The sequence below is a fragment of the Macaca mulatta genome, chromosome 15 (genome assembly GCF_049350105.2).
Source record: "Macaca mulatta isolate MMU2019108-1 chromosome 15, T2T-MMU8v2.0, whole genome shotgun sequence".
Taxonomy (NCBI): Eukaryota; Metazoa; Chordata; class Mammalia; order Primates; family Cercopithecidae; genus Macaca; species Macaca mulatta.
In genome coordinates this window covers 15,124,096-15,138,480 of record NC_133420.1, presented here as the reverse complement: position 1 = coordinate 15,138,480, position 14,385 = coordinate 15,124,096, and the positions used below count along the sequence as shown (strand labels likewise).

At 46.0% G+C, this 14,385-nt stretch overlaps 2 protein-coding genes across 17 annotated transcripts in view; one reads left to right on the top strand and one right to left on the bottom strand.

Annotated features, from left to right (window-relative positions):
- SETX (senataxin) overlaps positions 1-10,618 on the bottom strand; it is a 101,213-nt gene extending 90,595 nt beyond the window's left edge. For 6 of the 16 annotated variants that reach the window (XM_028834686.2, XM_015116503.3, XM_015116511.3 and 3 more), the window contains exons 1-4: positions 10,549-10,618; positions 9,280-9,386; positions 4,500-4,683; positions 1,248-1,458 (exon numbers count right to left, since the gene is read on the bottom strand). In XM_028834686.2, coding sequence (XP_028690519.2) covers positions 1,248-1,458; positions 4,500-4,676 — 388 coding nt within the window. In that variant the 5' untranslated portion in view covers positions 4,677-4,683; positions 9,280-9,386; positions 10,549-10,618. Of the gene's footprint in view, positions 1-1,247; positions 1,459-4,499; positions 4,684-9,279; positions 9,387-10,226 lie in introns of all 16 variants that reach the window. The other 10 variants (XM_028834692.2, XM_028834694.2, XM_077967263.1 and 7 more) reach the window with 4 other exon arrangements.
- On the top strand, positions 8,484-14,122 carry LOC144334777 (uncharacterized). The gene is made up of 5 exons (XM_077966407.1): positions 8,484-8,510; positions 9,777-9,900; positions 10,417-11,319; positions 12,029-12,765; positions 13,086-14,122. Exons 1-3 carry the CDS (start codon positions 8,484-8,486, stop codon positions 11,019-11,021), a joined length of 756 nt encoding a protein of 251 aa, XP_077822533.1. The 3' UTR covers positions 11,022-11,319; positions 12,029-12,765; positions 13,086-14,122.
- The last annotated feature ends 263 nt before the right edge of the window (positions 14,123-14,385 follow it).

Genomic DNA, 14,385 nt, shown 5'->3' with positions numbered 1-14,385 from the left:
TGGTGGTTAACGAAAATTACTACAGAATAGCATTTCCCAACCAGGGGTGATTTTATACCTTACCCCCCAAAAGGGATATTCAGCAACGTCTGGAGATATTTTTGGTTGTCACAAAGGAGATAGGGAGTGCTACCGGCATTTAGTAGACAGAGGCCAGGGATGCTGCTACACATCCCACAATGGATGGCAGAGCCCCACAGCAAAGGATTATCCAAAATGTCACCAGTGCAAGGCTGAGAACCCCGCCACAGATAAATTACAAGAATGGAAATTATTATTACTATTTTTTAAGACAGAGTCTCCCTCTGTCACCCAAGCTGGAGTGCAGTGGCACAATCTTGCTTCACTGCAACCTCCGCCTTTCAGGTTCAAGTGATTCTCCTGCCTCAGCCTCCTGAGTAGCTGGGATTACAGGTGCCTGCCACCACACCTGGCTAATTTTTCTATTTTTAGTAGAGATGGGGTTTCACTATGTTAGCAAGGCTGGTCTCAAACTCCTGACCTCAGGTGATCCGCCCGCCTCAGCCTCCCAAAGTGTTTGGATTACAGGTGTGAGCCACCATGCCCAGCAAGAATGAAAATTATTAATAATTGAACAAATAGATGAACAGATACGTAATAAAGCAAATATAGCAAAATGTTAACAACCGTATAATCTATGTGATGCGTATATGCTGTTCACTCTATAATTTATTTTTCTATGTTAAAAAAAATTTCACAACAAAATGCTGGGAGCCAGGCATAGTGGCTCAGCCTTATAATCCCAGCAATTTGCGAAGCTGAGGTGGGAGGACTGCTTGAGCCCAGGAGTTCAACATCAGCCTGGGCAACACAGTTAAACTTCATCTCTACAATAGATACAACATAAAATTAGCTGGACGCAATGGCACACACCTGTACTCCCAGCTACCCACAAGGCTCAGGCAGGAATATTACTTGAGCCCAGGAGGTAGAGGCTGCAGGGTGCCATGACTGCGCCACTGCACTTCAGCCTAGGAGACAGAGCAAGACCCTGTCTCTAAAAAAAAAAAAAAAAACTTCAGTTGCCCTCTGAACAAGGTAAGTTTGAACTATGCCCCTAAAAACAGATATTCTGTGTTTGAACTCAAAAAATCAAAAATGCTGGGAAAAAATGAAGTCCTAATTATTTATCCTAAGTTTAGCAAACAAATTTGCAATAAGCCTAAATTCTTATGACACTAAAATAATAAAACTGAAATAACTTGAGGAACCATCAAGATACTCACTAACACGTTCATGTAGAAGCAAATAAGGATATTTCAGTATTTCAAGAAGAGGAACTCGAAGCTTATTTTCAAAGTCTTGTCCAGTGATGTCAAACAGTGGCATCTCTCCATTGTTGTCTACTATATATAACTCATCATCATCTCCAATTTCTGCCTTCATGGATTTTTCAAAGTGATTTATCAGACGTAAAGTTTCCAATTCCCATAAAACCTGAAGGAAAATAAATGGGCAGTGTGCGTTATGTCTTATCATCAACAAAATACACTGAATGTGATCATCCAGAAAGCCTTTTCCTAAGTACAAAAATTCTGAAATGTAAAGTATTAGAGACTGTATTTTAGATTGAAAGAAAACTATTTAAATGTGGCCACTTTTAGGCCGGGCGCGGTGGCTCACGCCTGTAATCCCAGCACTTTGGGAGGCCGAGGCGGGCGGATCACAAGGTCAGGAGATCGAGACCACGGTGAAACACCGTCTCTACTAAAAATACAAAAAATTAGCCGGGCGCGGTTGTGGGCGCCTGTAGTCCCAGCTACTCGGGAGGCTGAGGCAGGAGAATGGCGTGAACCCGGGAGGTGGAGCTTGCAGTGAGCCGAGATCGCGCCACTGCACTCCAGCCTGGGCAACAGAGCGAGACTCCGTCTCAAAAAAAAAAAAAAAAAAAAAAATGTGGCCACTTTTATGAAAAATGAGTATACACAGTATGAGATGCTGGCCAGGCACAGTGGCTCACACCTGTAATCCCAGCATTTTGGAAGGCTGCGGTAGGAGGACTGTTTTAGGCCAGGAGTTCGAGACCAGTCTGGGTAGCAAAGAAAGACCTGTCACTAACAACAACAAAAAAAAATTATAGAAAAATTACCTAGGTGTGGTGCATGCCTACAGTCCCAGCTACTCTGGAGGCTAAGGCAGAAGGATCACTTGAGCCCAAGAATCTGAAGCTACAGCGAGCTATGATTGTGCCACCGTACTCCAGCCTGAATGACAGAGGGACACCCTGTCTCTAAGAGAAAAAGAAAACAGGCCAGGTGCGGTGGCTCACGCCTGTAATCCCAGCACTTTGAGGGGGTGAGGTGGGCAGATCACCTGAGGTCAGGAGTTCGGGACCACACTGACCAACATGGAGGAACCTCGTCTGTACTAAAAATACAAAAATAGCCAGACGTGGTGGTGCATGCCTGTAATCCCATACTCGGGTGGCTGAAGCAGGAGAATCGCTTGAACCAGGGAGGCAGAGGTTGCAGTGAGCAGAGATCGCGCCATTGCACTCCAGCCTGGTCGACAACAGCTCAACTCCGTCTCAAACAAAAAACCAAACAAACAAAAAAAAAACAACAAGAAAACAAAAAGTAGTATGGGATGTTTGAACAAATTTTTTTTTTGAGACAGAGTCTTGCCCTGTCGCCCAGGCTGGAGTGCAATGATGTGGTTTCAGCTGACCTCAACCTTGGCCTCCTACTTCAGCCTCCTGAGTAGCTGGGATTATAGGCGCCCGTCACTGCACCTGGCTAATTTTTGTATTTTTAGTAGAGACGGAGTTTCACCATGTTGGCCAGGCTGGTCTCGAATTGCTGACCTCATGATCTGCCTGCCTCGGCCTCCCAAAGTGCTGGGATTACAGGCATAAGCCACAGCGCCAGGCCTTAAACACTTCTCCTGTAGAATTTTTCTATAAATATCTCAACATCCCTATCAACTATCTTCAAAAAAAAAAAAAAAAAAAAGAGAGAGAAGCTGTTAAACGCAAAACCGAGGCCCTTCTACGTCTTCCCTTCTACGTTCTAGCCATAGCTAACTACCTTAGCGCAGCTTGTAGTATAAAGACTCTGGATAGCTTCATAATTAGAAAACCTTACAAAATGCACGTTTCTCAACACCAATCCATTAGTAATCATCCTCTCCTCTATATACTGCACATATCTCTAAGGTCTACGTTCTGTTTTTCATCAAATAAATAAACCAAATATTCAAAGCCAAATATTTAGAATTGTATCTTTCACTTTGGTTATTATGACTGGAAAATATGCTTGCCCTTAGAGGTTTATGCCATTTGCCCATTAAAAAAAGAAAAAAAAAGAAGTTATTACCACCATTTAAAAAAAAAAAAACCCCTGGCCGGGCGCAGTGGCTCACAGCTGTAATCCCAGCACTTTGGGAAGCCGAGGTGGGCAGATCACCTGAGGTCAGGAGTTTGAGATCAGCTGGGTCAACATAGTAAAACCCCATCTCTACTAAAAATAAAAAAATTAGCCGGCTGTGGTGGCACGTGCCTGTAGTCCCAGCTACTCGGGAGGCTGAGGCAGGAGAATCACTTGAACCCACCCGGGAGGCAGAGGATGAAGTGAGCCAAGATCGCACAACTGCACTCCAGCCTGGGCAACAGAGTGAGACTCTGTCTCAAAAAGAAAAAAAAAGGAAAAACCAATAACAAAAACCCAGGCCATTCAGATATACGCATGTATTATAGCACTGACCAAAAAATCATGAAACAAATCCCCTCCCAATGACTCTATTTCATTAAATTATTTTATACCAATGTGACCAAAAGTGACAGATCATAAAATTCTGATCCAGGTTTCAATTCCATCAGTGATAAACATTTACTCAGCACCTACTATGTACCAGGCAATGAGTTAGGTACTTGACTTATATTAGCCTTCAAAGTCAGCCAGGAATGGTGGCTCATGCCTGTAATTCCAACACTGGGGGGCCAAGGCGGGAGGATCACTTGAGCTCAGGAGTTCAGGACCAGCCTGGGCAAAATAGTAAGACCTCGTCTCTACAAAAAAATTTTAAAAATTAGCACAGCATGGTGGCACACGCCTGTAGTCCCAACTACTCAGGAGGATGAGATGGGAGGATGGCTTGAGTCAAGAAGGCTGAGGCTGCAGTGAACCGTGATCTCACCACTGCACTTCCAGCCTCGGCAACAGAGCAAAGACCTTGTCTCCAAAACTTAGCAAAACAAACTATGAAAACCCATGTGGCCCATGGAAAATCATGAGCAGCACTTTCACTTTCAGGAATTTGTCCTAAGAATATACTCGAATGTGTAAAATGATATATGTATAATCGCTCCACTGCACTCCAGTCTGAGTGAGAGACTCCATCTCTAACAATAAAAACAAACAAAAAAACCCCCACAAAGTTGCAATCGTATCATCATTTCTCTGAATATCCAACAGAGTTCAAACTTATTATCTTCCTAGCTGTCACGCTCTGAAAAATATTGCCCATCTGATATAAATTACCTCATGCAAGAATGGCAATTCATCTCTTGCTTTGTGGTATTCTGCCACACACTCTAAGCAGTAGCAGAGATCTTCGTCAGCTGTTTGAAATTCACTGGATGGAGTGTTGGAAGCATAGCGCTTTAGGAAGTCAACGGTGGAACCACCACCTGGAGTACACCAACAACATGTGCTCATTCTGTACCTACAGCCAGAAAAGACGACATCAAGAAGAAAACAACATCAAGAAGAAAACCAACTTCAGACCGTCTGTGTGTCAAGAACAGGTACACTTCCAACTTGTGACCCTGGTTTCAATTTAAAATGTGTCACTAAAGCCCAAATCTTCTGCTGGCTGGCTGATCAATCACTGAACTCACTAAACTAAAAAAAAACCCTTCCATTGTTGACATATGAAAAATTCAGAAAAATGAAAGCATTTTAAAAGGAGTAAGTATCATAAGGCAACATAAAGTTGTGCTACAGAGAAGGCTCAAAACTACACAGTACTGACAGAAAATATACAGAGACCCAGACTTATCAACATTTTCAAAGTACAGATTTTGGAGTGGGGAAAAAAGTTACCAAGTATGAACTTAAGTTCATTTCATAAATTGAAAGGACCTAGCTCATGCATCCTCACCAGGAGTGATGTCACCCTCAGAGAGATCTAAAACTAGTTAGTGGGACGTGAAAAAGTCCTCCTCTTTCAGATATAAAGCTCAGATAAACAGACAGTACATAAAGAAAGACACAATATATTGGTAGTATTAAAATTCACAGGAGGGCAGTTTTTAAAAATGTTTAAAAACTCTCCATTCAGGGAGAAAGAAGGTTAGAAGGAGGTTAAAACACCTAAGTAAGGCGGTGGCTCACACCTGCAATCCCAGCACTTTGGGAGGCCGAGGTGGCCTTGCTTGAGGTCAGCAGTGCGAGACCAGCCTGGCCAACATGGTGAAACCCTGTCACTACTAAAAAAAAATACAAAAATTAGCTGTTGGTGCGCATCTGCAATTCCGCTACTCGGGAGGCTGAGGCAGGAGTATCGCTTGAACCTGGGAGGCCGAGGTTGCAGTGAGCCAAGACTGCGCCACTGCACTCCAGCCTGGGTGACAGAGTGAAATTCTGTCTCCAAAAAAAAAAAACCTAAGTGAAGACATCGGGTATGTGGGAAGGGAAACATGGCAGTGTGAGATTTTTGAGTATCACCATCACCCTAAACTTAAGAATACATAATCTTGACCGGGCGCGGTGGCTCAAGCCTGTAATCCCAGCACTTTGGGAGGCCGAGACGGGCGGATCACGAGGTCAGGAGATCGAGACCATCCTGGCTAACCCAGTGAAACCCCGTCTCTACTAAAAAATACAAAAAACTAGCTGGGCGAAGTGGCGGGCACCTGTAGTCCCAGCTACTCAGGAGGCTGAGGCAGGAGAATGGCATGAACCCGGGAGGCGGAGCTTGCAGTGAGCCGAGATCTCGCCACTGCACTCCAGCCTGGGCGACAGAGTGAGACTTCATCTCAAAAAAAAAAAAAAAAAAAAAAAAAAAGAATACATAATCTTTACCAACAGGAAAAATAAAACATCTCAACAGAAAATAGGCTTGGCTGCTGAGGCTTCTGTGGCATAAAGCTAGTTCCTAAAATACAGTGATTTCTAAAAATTCTTTAATTTCTTCTTATACCCACAATTAAATAATTATTTAGAAATGCATAAGCAAATACATTGTCATATGAATTGATTTCTCAAAATTTATTAAATATTACTTTTACTTATGCATTTGAAGGGGTATGCTTTCTTCATGGTTCTAAAAAAAATTCAGGGTAGCTTTCAACATTAAAGTACATACACAAAAGGACATTTAAAAATGAGATTTCAAAAAACAAAATCAAAACTTCTTTAGAAGGAATTTAATTTCACTAAGTTCTACATTAGGAGCTTCCGGAAAGCAGACGAAAAGGGTAACATGAGTTACAGTTCTCATCGAAGTTGGGGAGAAAAAGAGTATGCAGTGATAGCTGCATAGCACCACCCTTTCCTGACACTAACTCTCAATTACATTTTATTAAGGCGTCCTAGTACAGGGGCACTGCAAACCAGGAAATGCCAAGTAACATGGGATAAGATCTTCAATATATTTCTGCAGAATTTAAAACTGTTTTATTCAAAAGAAGAAGAATTACTTATACCTAAGAGGCTAATATCATACTACTAGTAAGTTAACAGCTTGCAGAAGCTGGTTTTTTTCTGGCGACCTAGTTTGACATGGAAAGCAAACTTAGAAGACGTAAGAACAGAAAGTGAAACTTCAAGGAGGTTTCTCAAACATCGTTTTAAGCATGACCTCAGCAGCTAACAGACTGCAGTCAATTTAAGATCTAAAAAACTTAAGTGGGACTACCATGCAAATAAAACATTGCGTACTTCTTTTCCCACTTACCTTACTTGAAACTCTTAATGTTGTGTACTTTACTAACAAAGGAGACAACAAAAGAAACCTTCTATTAAGAAAATTACAGAATTTGCTTTTTATTTCACTCAGAAAAAGAGCCTATTTCCACAACGGAAAAAGCAAGACTAAATTTTCTCGAAGCATATGGGAGTTACTACCAAAATAGGTGAGTGTCGTGGCATCTAGAAGATAATGGAGAACACTGCTGCAGAGCACACCAAGAGAACATACGCTTCCGTAGTTCTTCTTCAAAAGGCTGTGTGTGTGGTTTTGTCTTCAAACTTAAAATCATCACTAGCCTAATGGCTAAGCCCAGGAAATCTCAATAGGGCATATTTTGTCTTTTAGGGAGAAAATAATTGCTTCTAAACTACTGTGAATCCTGTTAAGTTTTTGTACAACTCAGTTCTTCTTGAGGTCTATTTTGTTAGTTTCATCAGACTGTAACCGCTTGGAATCATTACTGAATGACAAATGGGTGTGTCCAGACAATGCTCAAGCTGCAAAACCAAAATTAAAGCAACTCTCTGAGCACCCACCAAAAAGAGAGGTAATGTGTCAAAACCAAAAATATAGGATGCTTCACCATAGGTATAACTGTAACTTTCTACAGACTTATCCTTAGGCCAGAAACTTCAAATACACTTCTCAGCTAAACATCCGGAAGTTTAGATTCACTACCTCCCACTTCAGCTCCTTTGCACTCTGGCTTCTACCCTTACACTCCACTGAATTTTAAGTCCCTAACACTCTCTACATTACCAATCCAACAGGTTCCTTACTTGACTCTGCTAAAGCATATGAAAACGCTGCACACGCTTTCCTTACCTACAACACACCATTTTTTGGACACCACTTCTACCCACTCTCCTTCATAATTACCCCTGCCTTTGTTACTCATATAAATACTAAAGTTTTCGAAGGCTTGTCCTGAGAATTCTCACCTCTTCACTCAGTACTCTCTTTCTGGGTGACCTACTTCAAACCACTGCTTCAACTACTGCCTAGATTGAAGCTGCCCAAAGACTGAGAATGTATTGTAAAACTTAATGCAGGTAGGGTGTGGTGGCTCACGCCTGTAATCCCGGCACTTTGGGAGGCTGAGGCGGGCAGGAACTTGAGATCAAGAGATCGAGGCCATCCTGGCCAATATGGTGAAACCCCGTCTCTACTAAAAATACAAAAATTAGCTGGGCATGGTGGCACGCACCTGTAGTCCCAGCTACTGGGGAGGCTGAGGCAGAATTGCTTGAACCCGGGAGGCGGAGGTTGCAGTGAGCCAAGATGGCGCCACTGCACTCCAACCTGGCGACAGAGCAAGACTCCATCTCAAAAAAAAAAAAAAAAAACTTAATGCAATGATGCGCTGTGTTCCACCTACTCAATAACTGACAGCCTAGCCTAGAACTCCAGACAGATGCATTCAATATCCAACTGCATACAGTGTATCTCTACTCAGGTGTCTGAGGGGCACCTCAAAGTAAACATGACCAGAACCCAACGAAGTCCTTCCCTTAAATCTGTTATTTGTTCTATATTCCCTTGTTGATGACATGACCATCCGTTCAATTTTCAAATCAGTAACCTAGGAATTACCCTATACACTCCTTCTCCCTCAGCCGTAATCTCTGAGCTCTAGAGCCTACCCCTTAATTACTTCTCTACTTTCTTCTCAGTGCAACCGCCACTGCCTTAGTTCAATACATTTTCATCATTTGCCTGGATTACCGAAGAAGCCTAAATGATCCGTCTCTTGTTTGTTCGCCACCAATTCCTCCTCCAAAATGCTGCCAGAGGCCAAAGCCCCAAACTGGACTTCGAAAGCACAAATGACTCTTCCTCCAATGTTTGGATAAAATTCAAATTGTTGAGCTCAATACACACAAGGCCCGCGATGATCCAGCTTCCACATCATCTCTTTCCTCCACACTTACCTCCTTTCACTTGCTCTTCCTAAAACCATTCATGGTGACTGGTACCCCCGGCCTTTAGGGAAGCTCTTCCATTTGCCTTGAAAACCCATCCTCCTACCTCTACCTGGTTCTTAACTGTGAACGCACGTCAGACTTACCTCAGGAACTTAAAAAAAAAGTAGAAAAGATCCTGTGGATAAAATTATTTCCCTTTTAAAGAACTCCACTAAGATTCCAAGAGAAAGCTGGATTTGATAACAACCAGTGTGCAAGCCCTCCCTGAGCGTCATCACGTCTGGGGGGCCTGTCCAACCTGTCCTCTCTTCCAGTCTGTCTCTGATGACCTTCTTCTCCATCCCTTCAGGACTCTGCACACGTTTTCATCATTACACTTACCTTGGCCCTCTGAACTCCTGTTAAAAAAAAAAATTATTACCTGGGCAAATGGCCTACAGAAAAGTGATCGTCTCAGCTGGGCTTAGTTGTGAACACACACGGATTTGCATTCATATATGCCCAGACTCTGGCCCCAGAAGAACATCTCTGAAATTAAAAAACAAAAAACAAAATTGTTAAGTGGTATTTATACTCTTATCTCATCTGAGCCTGGTATCAATCCTATTACAGACAGACACTGCTGGCTGATGAGGAAGCCCAGATAGGTTAGACAACTTGGCTGCGGACTTCCAGATAACAGCAGAACTGCAATTCTGACTCCCAGTTCCACAGGGGGATATCCGCCCTCACAGGGATAGCTAGGTACTGAATCAAAAATCCAAGTTACTAGCCAGCACAGGTAACATCAGTCCTAGGATCTTCAGCTGTATCACTTATCAAATACCACACTTGGCCTTCTCCTTGTGGAGCTCCTTTCCCTCAAGGCAGTCATCCCCGTTTCACTTGGGTCATGCAAATTTCTGGGCACATTGGTAGATCCCAGAAGTTGGGGAGGACGCACAAAGCCCTGTGGCCAGCAGCAAAATCTCCAGCCCCTCCAAGTGGGAGAAACAGCCTCTCCTTCAAACCAAGGGACCGGTTGGGCGCAAAGACTCGGAAGGTCCCTGGAGTAGCTGACCCCAGCCTGGGCAACACAGCCAGGCCCCGTCTCTGCAACAAATTATTTTTTTTTTAATTAGCCGGGCGTGGTGGCTGGCGCCTGTGATCCCAGCTACCCAGGGCGGGGGGGGGGGGTGAGGAGGATGGATCGCTGGAGCCCAGGAAGTCGAGGTTGCAGCGAGCCGTGATTGCTCCACTGCACTTCAGCCTGGGTGACAAGAGCGAGACCCTGTCTCAAAAAAAAAAAAAAAAAGAGAAAATAAAAGAAAAAACAACAAACGGAGGGACTTCGGGCGGGAGGCAGGCGAGGGTACGGAGGGGACCCACACTTTCCACCCCGAGACCTCCCGCTCAGTCCCAAGGAAACTACGCAGTGTCCACATCAAAAAACAGCTCACACGAGACCGCAGTGTAAACAACGGAAGGAAGGAAAGGCGGTCGCAGCGGCCGGGTCCAGCGCGCAGGAAGGCAACAGGCGGCCTCTAGCCGTCAGGGGTGCTCCCGCCCCCGCGCCGAGGGAAGCTGCCAAGCCCGCGCCGACTCTTCCCACATCCGCCCACCGGGACCTACGCGCCGCGATGGTTCCCCGACGCGGCTCCTACGCTCACGCCCGCCCGGCCTGCAGCTTCCAGCCCGCCGCTCCCCTCACCGCGCTCTGCCTGGCCTCGGCCTCTAGCCCACCTCCATGCCGGGCCCTGCTCTCGGCCACCGGCGGAAGTGCGGGCCCGCAGCCGCAGCTACCAACCAGCCGTTGCCGCGAGTAGGCCCCGCCCCCCGCACCAAGTCGGCCGGCCGCAGGCCCCGCCCCGGCTGCTGCTTTCAGATTCCTCTGCCCTCAGTGGGCGGGGCATGGGAAGAGCAGCCGCCGTGCACCGCCCACGCCGGGCGCTGGCGTCACGTCCGGACGGCTGCGGCCCGACCAATCCCGAGTCCCCGTCAGAGTGGACGGGGAGAGTTTGCCGCGGAACCTTGACCTCGGCCCCGCCCCGGGCTTCCCGCGGGCGGGGCGACTCCGGGATGAGCCGCGTCGCGGGTGGGGTCAGCCCCTACCCGCTGGCCATTTCCGTTCCTGTTTCTTCTTTTGTCCACGCTTCAGGTGTCTCAGCGGATGTACTACGGTGACGAAGTAATTTTTCTCTTTAGCTTTAAAGACCTAAAATGTAAATTATGGAAACGTGTAATTTCGGAGGAACATATGTATATCCTTTATGCTACAGAAAGGGAGTCCTTAGGTCTTGCGAACAACGCGCGCGATGCGCAACACAGCAGAGTAAATCCCACGGCGGCGCGGTGGCTCCCGCTTCCAGTCCCACCGCTTTGGGAGGCCCAGGCGGGAGGCTCGCTTGAGCCCGGAGTTCAGAGAGACCGGCCTGTGCAACATAGCGAGACACCCGTGTCTACAAAAAAAAGTTAAAATTTAGCCACCGAGACCGGGCGCGGTGGCTCACGCCTGTAATCCCAGTACTTCGGGAGGCCGAGGCGGGCGGATCACCTGAGACCGCAGTTCGAGACCAGGCAGACCAACATGGTGAAACTCCGTCTGTACTGAAAATAAAAAAAAATTACCTGGGCGTGGTGGCGGGTGCCTGTAATCCCAGCTACTCAGCAGGCTGAGGCATGAGAATGGCTTGAACCCGGGAGGCAGAGGTTGCTATAAGCCGAGATCGCGCCACTGCACTCCAGCCTGGGCAAAGGAGCGAGATTCTCAGGAGAAAAAAAAAAAAAAAAAAAAAAAAAAATGAGCACCTGTGGGCCCAGCTTCTTGGGAGGCTGAGGCGGGAGGATCCATTAAGCCCAGGAGATCGGGACTGTAGCGAGCCGTGACTGTGCCACTACACTCCAGGCTGGGGAACAAAGCAAGACCCTGTCTCAGAAAAGTCTATAAATAAATAAAAACGTAAAATAACAAAGTGCAGTGGCGCAATCTCGGCTCACTGCAACCTCCGCCTCCTGGGTTCAAGCAATTCTCCTGCGTCAGCCTCCCTAGTAGCTGGGATTACACCCGGCTAATGTTCACGTTTTTAGTAGAGACGGGGTTTCACCATGTTGGCCAGGATGGTCTCAAACTCCCAACCTCAAGTGATCCGCCCCGCCGTGGCCTCCCAAAGTGCTGGAATTACAGGCGTGAGCCACCACGCCCGGCCCCTACCCCCTTTTAGTAACGCCTACTGCTGACCCCGATGATGCAGCGTCACCATCTTACAGTGAATAGAGGAGACAGGGAAATTAAACAATTAGTAGTGACCCAGGTGATAAAGAAAAGAGGCCGAGATGGGCCTCTTTTGGGAAAAGTGGGTCCGATACAGCCTTACCGAGGAGAACCCTGGACTGAAGATGAGGAGCAAGCCCGGGGGAACACTGCGGGAACGGCCCCAGGCCAAGGAAGATTCTGGGAAGGGGGCGTGGCTTGTTGGGAGGGCGTGGTAGCCGTTATGCAAATTTAACCGTCCAGGGAGCAGCACACGTTGACCGTTATTTTCCTCTTTTCTAGTTATTCTTAATGCTGTCAAATATTTTGAACATATTTTAATTGTTTTACCATATAACGCTAATATACCAACGCAGCTTTATACCAACACGTCATAAAATATAATTTTTTTTTTTTTGAGACGGAGTCTTGCTCAGTCGCCCAGGCTGGAGTGCAGTGGCGCCATCTCGGCTCACTGCAAGCTCCGCCTTCCGGGTTCACGCCATTCTCTTGCCTCAGCCTCCTGAGTAGCTGGGACTACAGGTGCCGCCACCACGCCCAACTAATTTTTTGTGTTTTTAGTAGAGAAGAGGTTTCACCATGTTAACCAGGATGGTCTCAGTCTCCTGACCTCGTGATGCGCCCGCCTCGGCCTCCCAAAGTGCTGGGATTACAGGCGTGAGCCACCGCACCCGGCCATAAAATATAATTTTTTTTTTTTTTTTTTTTTTTTTGAGACGGAGTCTCGCTCTGCCACCCAGGCTGGAGTGCAGTGGCCGGGTCTCAGCTCACTGCAAGCTCCGCCTCCCGGGTTCACGCCATTCTCCTGCCTCAGCCTCCCGAGTAGCTGGGACTACAGGCGCCCGCCACCTCACCCGGCTACTTTTTTTTTTGTATTTTTTAGTAGAGACGGGGTTTCACCGTGTTAGCCAGGATGGTCTCGATCTCCTGACCTCGTGATCCGCCCGTCTCGGCCTCCCAAAGTGCTGGGATTACAGGCTTGAGCCACCGCGCCCGGCCCATAAAATACAATTTTTGTCATTTTTTTTTTAATGGAGAAAAGTGCCATGAAGGTCACGTGTGCCCAGAGCCCACAAAAGTCATAATTTCCTCCTGCCCCTGAAGCCCTCTGTGGGCCTTGTCATCTTCCCACATTTGTTTTTGTCTGTAAGCAACATATAAGTTTTACATGCTTTTTAACTCTGTATGGATTATGGAGGATGTATTTTTCTGCAAATTGCTTTTTACACTCAACGTTATGTCCTGAGACTCATTGATTCAAGGTGCATTCAGGGATTGTTGAGCTCGAAACTTACACAACCTGTAGAATGTTAAACAGAAGCACAGTAATAGAATTTGTAAATATAAAATTAGAAATGAAAATTAATACTTATTTGGAATGAATAAATAAGTACAAATTACAAACTTCTAAAGCTGATGAAGCCATAAACATGGCTGGGCGCGATGGCTCAGGCCTGTAATCCCAGCACTTTGGGAAGCTGAGGTGGGCAGATCACCTGAGATCAGGAGTTCAAGACCAGCCTGGCTAACATGGTGAAACCTAGTCTCTACTAAAAATACAAAAATTCGCCAGGCTTTGCGGTGCGTGCCCGTAGTTCCAGCTACTTGGGAGACTGAGGCAGGAGAATGGCTTGAACCTGGGAGGCGAGGTTTGCAGTGAGCTGAGATTATGCCATGGCACTCCAGCCTGGGCAACAGAGACTCCATCTACTAAAAAACAAAAAAAAAGACTGGGAAGTATGAGTCCTCCAATATTGTTCTTCTTTTTCAAAATTGTTTTAGGTACTTAAGGTCCCTTGCTGTTCCATGTGAATATTTAGAATTGGGCTTGTCCATTTCTGCAAATAAATAAGTACAAGCAGTTGGAATTTTTATAGGGATTGAATTGTATTTTTAGATACATCTGGGGAATCAATTGACACCTTAACAATATTAAGTACAGCAGATTCTCTAATAAGATCATTTTGTTCAATGTGGTTTTGTTATAACATTGATGAGAAAAAAAAAAAAAAATCCATTCCTGCCTAAGGCGACTTTCTGGTTTTTTTTGAGACAGTCTCCCTCTGTAGCCCAGGCTCTGTAGTGCAGTGGTGCGTTCTCAGCTCACTGCAACCTCCCCCTCCCAGGTTCTAGTTCAAGCAATTCTCCTGCCTCAGCCTCCCAAGTAGCTGGGATTACAGGCACGCACCACCATGCCCAGCTAATTTTTGTATTTTTAGTAGAGATGGGATTTCACCATGTTGGCCAGGCTGGTCTTGAACTCCTGACCTCGTGATC

Coding starts and splice junctions, on each gene's coding strand:
- LOC144334777 (XM_077966407.1), top strand. CDS start 8,484: ATGACCATCCGTTCAATTTTCAAATCA. Junction 8,511..9,776: donor TCCGTTCAATTTTCAAATCA/GTAACCTAGGAA, acceptor GCACATTGGTAG/ATCCCAGAAGTTGGGGAGGA. Junction 9,901..10,416: donor TGGGCGCAAAGACTCGGAAG/GTCCCTGGAGTA, acceptor CCCCGCGCCGAG/GGAAGCTGCCAAGCCCGCGC.